Source organism: Drosophila guanche, unplaced genomic scaffold (genome assembly GCF_900245975.1).
Source record: "Drosophila guanche unplaced genomic scaffold, DGUA_6, whole genome shotgun sequence".
NCBI classification, from domain to species: domain Eukaryota; kingdom Metazoa; phylum Arthropoda; class Insecta; order Diptera; family Drosophilidae; genus Drosophila; species Drosophila guanche.
In genome coordinates this window covers 5314899-5322396 of record NW_022995747.1, presented here as the reverse complement: position 1 = coordinate 5322396, position 7498 = coordinate 5314899, and the positions used below count along the sequence as shown (strand labels likewise).

At 46.0% G+C, this 7498-nt stretch overlaps 4 protein-coding genes across 4 annotated transcripts in view; all 4 read left to right on the top strand.

The window, feature by feature from the left end:
• The first annotated feature begins 454 nt into the window (after positions 1–454).
• Positions 455–1384, top strand: LOC117583631 (serine protease 3). Its single transcript, XM_034272080.1, has 2 exons — positions 455–730; positions 794–1384. Exons 1-2 carry the CDS (start codon positions 480–482, stop codon positions 1347–1349), a joined length of 807 nt encoding a protein of 268 aa, XP_034127971.1. The 5' UTR covers positions 455–479; the 3' UTR covers positions 1350–1384.
• A 759-nt stretch (positions 1385–2143) lies between these two features.
• LOC117583632 (serine protease 1) lies at positions 2144–3029 on the top strand. Its single transcript, XM_034272081.1, has one exon. It carries the CDS (start codon positions 2173–2175, stop codon positions 2968–2970), a length of 798 nt encoding a protein of 265 aa, XP_034127972.1. The 5' UTR covers positions 2144–2172; the 3' UTR covers positions 2971–3029.
• A 1228-nt stretch (positions 3030–4257) lies between these two features.
• LOC117583354 (serine protease 1) lies at positions 4258–5150 on the top strand. Its single transcript, XM_034271624.1, has one exon. It carries the CDS (start codon positions 4293–4295, stop codon positions 5088–5090), a length of 798 nt encoding a protein of 265 aa, XP_034127515.1. The 5' UTR covers positions 4258–4292; the 3' UTR covers positions 5091–5150.
• Positions 5151–7115: 1965 nt separating this feature from the next.
• The window catches only part of LOC117583285 (serine protease 1-like), a 1839-nt gene continuing 1456 nt past the window's right edge, over positions 7116–7498 (top strand). Inside the window, exon 1 of the mRNA XM_034271520.1 lies at positions 7116–7468. Coding sequence (XP_034127411.1) covers positions 7145–7468 — 324 coding nt within the window. The 5' untranslated portion in view covers positions 7116–7144. The remainder of the gene's footprint in view (positions 7469–7498) is intronic.

Sequence of the window (7498 nt, the reverse complement as noted above, 5' to 3'; positions counted from 1 at the left end):
TGTTGTGTTCGGTTGTGTTGGGTTGTGGTCAAGTGCAAGTAAGTAAATTTAAAAACTTGCACACTACCAACAAGTACTTAATAAGTTTGCAGCCATTTTTCGCTTTGCGCTTTTCGCTTCCTCACAAGTCATATCGAGTTGCAAACAGTTGACGCACTGCCGCACGGGTCCCCTTTTGATTGTCTCTCTTTTAGCTAGCGACTACTTCAAGGATATTGCATGCCATTCGATTAGAACTGCCTCTTGGCAGATATCGTGTTGCACTTCCACTTTGATGTTCGCTTCATTGAGGTGTTTAAGTCTGGGGGGGATGTGTGGATGTAAACAAAAGAAATGCGAGTACAAACCAAAGTACCTGCCATTAATTTATTAACGCTGATTAGATTTTGGGCTCGTTTATTTGCATCGATAATGAAGTGGAAACGGATTGGTGCTATATAAAACTCAGACCACCTGGGGAGCTGTGCCAGTCCACAGAAATGGCTTTATTCGCACTCTTATTGGCAGCTCTAGTGGCCTCGGCACTGGCCCATGACGCTGTGCATCCAAAGGATCTGCCGTTGGAACAGCGTAATATTGAGGGTCGCATTACCAATGGCTATGAGGCAACTGAGGGAAAGGTACCCTATATAGTGGGCATCAGCTTCAACAGCAACGGAAGGTGGTGGTGGTGCGGTGGCTCGATCATTGGCAACACTTGGGTACTGACAGCTGCTCACTGCACCAGCGAGTAAGTTCTTCCTTAAGACAATATCGAGCAGCCATTCATGAGTTTATTTAATACCCAAAACAGTGCCGATGAGGCTTCCCTCTACTATGGAGCCACCAATTACGAGCAGGCTGCCTTCAGGCACACTGTCAGCAGCGCCGCTTTCATCAGATATCCCGACTATCGTGGGCTCGATCATGACATATCCCTGATCAGAACACCTCATGTGGATTTCTATAACCTGGTGAACAAGGTGGAGCTTCCAAGCCTGAATGAGCGCTACAATTCATTCGACAGCTACCTGGCCCTGGCCTCTGGCTGGGGTGCCATCTATGATGGCAGCAATGTGGTGGAGGATCTACGCTGCGTGGACGTGGAAGTCATCCCCCTATCGCAGTGCCAGGCTTACTACGGCACCGAAACTGCCTCCGAGAATGTCATTTGTGTGGACACTCCCGATGGAAAGTCAACCTGCCAGGGCGATTCCGGCGGCCCTCTGGTCACTCATGACGGTGCTAAGCTGATCGGCGTGACTTCCTTCGTTTCCATTTATGGCTGCCAGTCGGGTGCTCCAGCTGGTTTCACTCGTGTCACCCAATACCTAGAGTGGATCAAGGAGGAAACGGGAATATTTTATTAAAAGTCTACGATGTTTGTTTACAAATAAAAAATGTTAATGAGTATCAGAGAAATGATTTTTAAATTATATTTTTAAGAGATTAACAAAAAACATTGAAATAATAAGTTTTATATTAAATTACATTACATAAATAATTGAACAAAATAAATTCACTTTAAACTTAAAAAACTTAAATTGTCTTGAAAGGACCACATGTTTAATTACGAACTAGTTCTAGCTAAGTTTACGAGGATACAACAATTCATATTGTCAATTTATATTTTAAATTTAAATTAAACCAGTAATATTTAGTAATAATATGAATCGAATAACAAAACCCGAAATTTGTTTTTATTTTTTAAGTTTTATAATAAAAAAAATAGAATCCTAAAACTTATTATCTATCCTATCCTATTATCTCTAAAACTAGAAAAGGTATTATGTTCATATGTTCACATTTATAATAGGCCAAACGATTTATGATTATAATACTCGGATTCAGCGATACTAAAAATTATTCCAGCGTGATTCCGGAGTCCCTCAGGTCACTAAATATTGACAATCTTTAAATAAATGACACTTTTGCCAACTACTTACAAGTACAACACACCTACGATAGCCGAGTGTTGGCCATAATTTCACCGAACGTTCCACTCGAAGACTTCTAATCAGCAGACACAACATTCATTCAAAATAAACTTGAGCCTGATTTATTGCCAGTGAATCCTAAATTGAAGTAAAAGTAGCACTTGTCGATGTGTAGAGGAACCAGATAAGGCTGCCCCGAAAGTATAAAAGCGTAGGCAAGTGTTAGGAAAGGTATGAGTTTCAGAGCTTAGTCAAGATGAAACTGTTCGTATTCCTGGCATTGGCTGTGGCCGCAGCTAGCGCTGTCCCCACTCCCCAGCAGAAGCACACCCCTGTCCCTGTCAAGGACATTGAGGGCCGTATCACCAACGGCTACAATGCCTACGAGGGCAAGGTCCCCTACATCGTTGGTCTGCTCTTCAGCGGCAACGGCAACTGGTGGTGCGGTGGCTCCATCATTGGCAACTCCTGGGTCCTGACCGCTGCTCACTGCACGAACGGAGCCGAGTCCGTGACCATCAACTACGGTGCCAGCTTCCGCACCCAGCCCCAGTACACCCACTGGGTGCACCGCAACGACATCATCCAGCACCACCACTACAACAGTGGCAACCTGCACAACGACATCTCTCTGATCCGTACCCCCCATGTCGATTTCTGGCACTTGGTCAACAAGGTTGAGCTGCCCAGCTTCAACGATCGTTACAACAGCTACGCCGGACAGTGGGCTGTTGCCTCCGGATGGGGCGGCACCTACGACGGCAGCCCACTCCCCGACTGGCTCCAGTGCGTCGATGTCCAGATCATGGACCAGGGCGAGTGCAGCCGCACTTGGTCTCTCCACGACAACATGATCTGCATCAACACCAACGGCGGAAAGTCCACCTGCGGAGGAGACTCCGGCGGCCCCCTGGTTACCCATGACGGCAACCGCCTGGTGGGAGTTACTTCCTTCGGTTCGGCTGCTGGTTGCCAGTCTGGTGCCCCAGCTGTCTTCAGCCGTGTCACCGGCTACTTGGACTGGATCCGCGACAACACCGGCATCTCCTACTAAGAGGAAACTCATCCTTATTCCTAAATTTTCATTGGGTTACTTCAATAAACGATTTTACAGCAAAAACAACTGTTGAACTGTCATACAACGAATCTCAGTAGAACAGATTTAAAGGCAAAGATAAAGAGAGGGAGAGAGAGAAAGAGAGGTGGCGCACTCTATTGGGGTAGATGCCAGACAGCCATAAAGCAACTATATAAGGAGGGCTCGTCGGAAAAAATTAGGCAAACGTGCGAGTGAAAGGGCTCTCGCTGTAAGTGTGAGGGCAANGCTGCGGGACAGGGTGGGTTTAGCCACTGGAAATTAATTTCTCCATTGTGGCTTCTCCCAATTTGGTGATCTGATAGATATGGCCATACCCTACAGAATGGCGTTTTTAATTTTCTCTTATCTTCAAAATTGTAGATTTGGGAGGTTTTCGCCCTTTTGCGGGGGCGGAAGGTTGCGTGGCTCATTTTTTAAATACACTTGTAACAGTGTGAGCATACAGAAGTCTGGATGCAAAATTTTGTGGCTCTAGCTTTTATGGTCTCACAGATCCAGGCGCTCAACAAGACGGACGGACGGACGGACAGACGGACGGACAGATAGACATGGCTCAATCGACTCGGCTATTGATCCTGATCAAGAATATATAGACTTTATGGGGTCGGAAACGTTTCCTTCTGTGTGTTACATAATTTGTGCACAAATACAATATACCCTATTTACTCTTCGAGTACCGGGTATAAAAAATATAAAACCGGAAATTCTGTTATGGCGTTGAATTATATTTATCTAAATTTTTCACAGACTTTTTATTTTCCACCGACTGCCCCTTTGGAATTAAACTGCAATGACAGTCTGCAGGAAAATTCCATCATGCTAATTTCACCCTTTTTAAATATATATTTCAAACATTTCTTGTTCGCAATCGTTCAGATATTAGGTGAAACCTTCTGGAGCCTTATAATAAAACAGTCAACCGGAAGTCTCATAATCGAACGTCGAAGATTTCGTCTATGTATCAGAGATAGGGACGCGTGCCTGTTGGTGAATGGTAAATAAATTATTTGCATTAATTTTGTTAGCTTTATCGAGGACGACCCACGTCAGTAGGCCGCGGGTGTGCCATATTTTTCTTCAAAGAGTCTACTTGAGACGCCTTATCAGCAGGGCAAGACATTCATGCAAGAAACGGTTGCAAAATTTATGGCTAGTGTATGTTACATTTAATTGAGAGGAACACTTGTGGCTGTGTGCACAAACAGATAAAGAGGTTTCGTTAGTATAAAAGGTTCGCCAAATTTGAGGAAAGGTATGAGTTTCAGAGCTTAGTCAAGATGAAACTGTTCGTATTCCTGGCATTGGCTGTGGCCGCAGCTAGCGCTGTCCCCACTCCCCAGCAGAAGCACACCCCTGTCCCTGTCAAGGACATTGAGGGCCGTATCACCAACGGCTACAATGCCTACGAGGGCAAGGTCCCCTACATCGTTGGTCTGCTCTTCAGCGGCAACGGCAACTGGTGGTGCGGTGGCTCCATCATTGGCAACTCCTGGGTCCTGACCGCTGCTCACTGCACGAACGGAGCCGAGTCCGTGACCATCAACTACGGTGCCAGCTTCCGCACCCAGCCCCAGTACACCCACTGGGTGCACCGCAACGACATCATCCAGCACCACCACTACAACAGTGGCAACCTGCACAACGACATCTCTCTGATCCGTACCCCCCATGTCGATTTCTGGCACTTGGTCAACAAGGTTGAGCTGCCCAGCTTCAACGATCGTTACAACAGCTACGCCGGACAGTGGGCTGTTGCCTCCGGATGGGGCGGCACCTACGACGGCAGCCCACTCCCCGACTGGCTCCAGTGCGTCGATGTCCAGATCATGGACCAGGGCGAGTGCAGCCGCACTTGGTCTCTCCACGACAACATGATCTGCATCAACACCAACGGCGGAAAGTCCACCTGCGGAGGAGACTCCGGCGGCCCCCTGGTTACCCATGACGGCAACCGCCTGGTGGGAGTTACTTCCTTCGGTTCGGCTGCTGGTTGCCAGTCTGGTGCCCCAGCTGTCTTCAGCCGTGTCACCGGCTACTTGGACTGGATCCGCGACAACACCGGCATCTCCTACTAAGAGGAAACTCATCCTTATTCCTAAATTTTCATTGGGTTACTTCAATAAACGATTTTACAGCAAAAACAACTGTTGAACTGTCATACAACGAATCTCAGTAGAACAGATTTAAAGGCAAAGATAAAGAGAGGGAGAGAGAGAAAGAGAGGTGGCGCACTCTATTGGGGTAGATGCCAGACAGCCATAAAGCAACTATATAAGGAGGGCTCGTCGGAAAAAATTAGGCAAACGTGCGAGTGAAAGGGCTCTCGCTGTAAGTGTGAGGGCAACGACAATGGAGTGTGCTGATTAATCATAATCAGGCAATGTGAAAAAAGCATAGTAATTGTTTCATAAATTAATTTTTAATAGTTTGCTACATGATAGTAGTCTGTGTTTAAAAAAAAAAACAGCCCCTTCACTCGCACTTTTCACTCTCACGAATTTCTTAGTTTTGCCGACGAGACCTCCTTATAGTTTCTTCATGATTTCTTCATGATGCCAGACAGCCAACTGCTACTGATACTGTTTGAGAGAGAGTGAGAAAGAGAGAGTTCGCGAGCCAGGAGAGTCGACTAACGGCAATTGATTTCTTCATTCTGGCAATAACAAGACATAGTTGGAAGATTGTAGATTAGATAATTCTTTATGATTCTTCTATTTTGGATGGCTTATCGACTAGTTTATTTCTACTGGCTAGGAACATTCATTCTCTTTCCTTCATTTTTTTAAATATGTAAAATGTACATTTTACTTCTGTACGTTTGAACATATTATGTACCTTTGTATGAATTTCATAGATGCCTTTCCTTACCGGGTACATCCACCGGTGGGACAAATTTGCGGCCTGAGAGAGTGAAATTGGCAGCGGAGAAAATTGAACTCTAAAGCTGGAGAAAGCGACTGTAAGACGACCATTACGTGTGTATACATACATATGTACAATTGTAGTGTGAGAGTCACTGTTGAGTGGCGCAGCTGTTAAAGTGCGGTGGTGAGATTGGAAACCATACTAAGCTAACGGGAGTCCGAGCGTCACTTTATTCCACTTTACAAGCTACGGCCGCTCGAGAGCCTTATGGATCGTGAGAGCGAGCGCGAGCACAATCTCACAGCGCTGCCGGAGAGCGTTAACAGCATTAAACACGGCTCTTGTACAGGCTGTTGCGTGCAGCGGAGACAGGCTGTTACGCTGGGCTGTTAACAGTGGCCGCCCCCCTACCGCTGCTAGTCTGAACCAATTTCGAAGAACTTATGACCTAAGACGATTTCTTTTTGTATAATACTATTGCACCAACAACTGCCCAGCGACAACAAGGGAAAGCTTAGATCACGCGCATCTCATATAAAGGGCAGCCAACCTTCCTCCCAAACGACAGGGACGCTACCGCATGATGGGTGAAGCGCTCAGCCGATGCGAATACATACAACTGTAATAATTGAAAATATTCTTCTTTTCCAAATCCATGGTAGAAATTTGTATTCAAAAAGTGTTTTCAATGTAGTGAAAAATTAAAAGTTTTGGGGGTGCTGTGAGCCTCAAAAAAAAGTGACCGAAGTCACCCTGCCACATTCTACGCAATCATAATCCCAGCATATCTCTACCAATCCTATCAAAGGAATAATAATTATATCTACATAACGGAAGAAACAATGGCATGTTTACAAACTTTTCCTTCAACGAGATCGTTCCAATGGTAGCCATATACCATAATTATCTATACATCCCCTATGTCATCTATTTATAAATGTGTATAATAAAACAGATTTCCAGATATCTTACAGACGAAGGGATTTCAATATCAGAATATATGATCATAGAGAGGCTTACGTTACACGCCGTACAATGGCCGAGTGAGTGCTAGCCATAATTTCAATAAAATATCCACTTAAAGAATCCTTATCAGCCGCACAAGACTTTCATGAATGAAATCTTTTGCAAAATTTATTGCCACTGAATGCTACTTTCCAGTAAGCTCTTGTCGATGTGTAGAAGAGCCAGATAAGGCGACTGCTTGACGGTATAAAAGCGTCGCAAAGAGTAGGAAAGGTATGAGTTTCAGAGCTTAGTCAAGATGAAACTGTTCGTATTCCTGGCATTGGCTGTGGCCGCAGCTAGCGCTGTCCCCACTCCCCAGCAGAAGCACACCCCTGTCCCTGTCAAGGACATTGAGGGCCGTATCACCAACGGCTACAATGCCTACGAGGGCAAGGTCCCCTACATCGTTGGTCTGCTCTTCAGCGGCAACGGCAACTGGTGGTGCGGTGGCTCCATCATTGGCAACTCCTGGGTCCTGACCGCTGCTCACTGCACGAACGGAGCCGAGTCCGTGACCATCAACTACGGTGCCAGCTTCCGCACCCAGCCCCAGTACACCCACTGGGTGCACCGCAACGACATCATCCAGCACCACCACTACAACAGTGGC

Bases quoted from the DNA above. Each gene is read 5' to 3' on its own strand.
- LOC117583354 (XM_034271624.1), top strand. From the start codon at position 4,293: ATGAAACTGTTCGTATTCCTGGCATTGGCTGTGGCCGCAGCTAGCGCT.
- LOC117583631 (XM_034272080.1), top strand. From the start codon at position 480: ATGGCTTTATTCGCACTCTTATTGGCAGCTCTAGTGGCCTCGGCACTG. The intron at 731-793 runs GTAAGTTCTTCC...TACCCAAAACAG, and splicing joins GCTGCTCACTGCACCAGCGA to TGCCGATGAGGCTTCCCTCT.
- LOC117583632 (XM_034272081.1), top strand. From the start codon at position 2,173: ATGAAACTGTTCGTATTCCTGGCATTGGCTGTGGCCGCAGCTAGCGCT.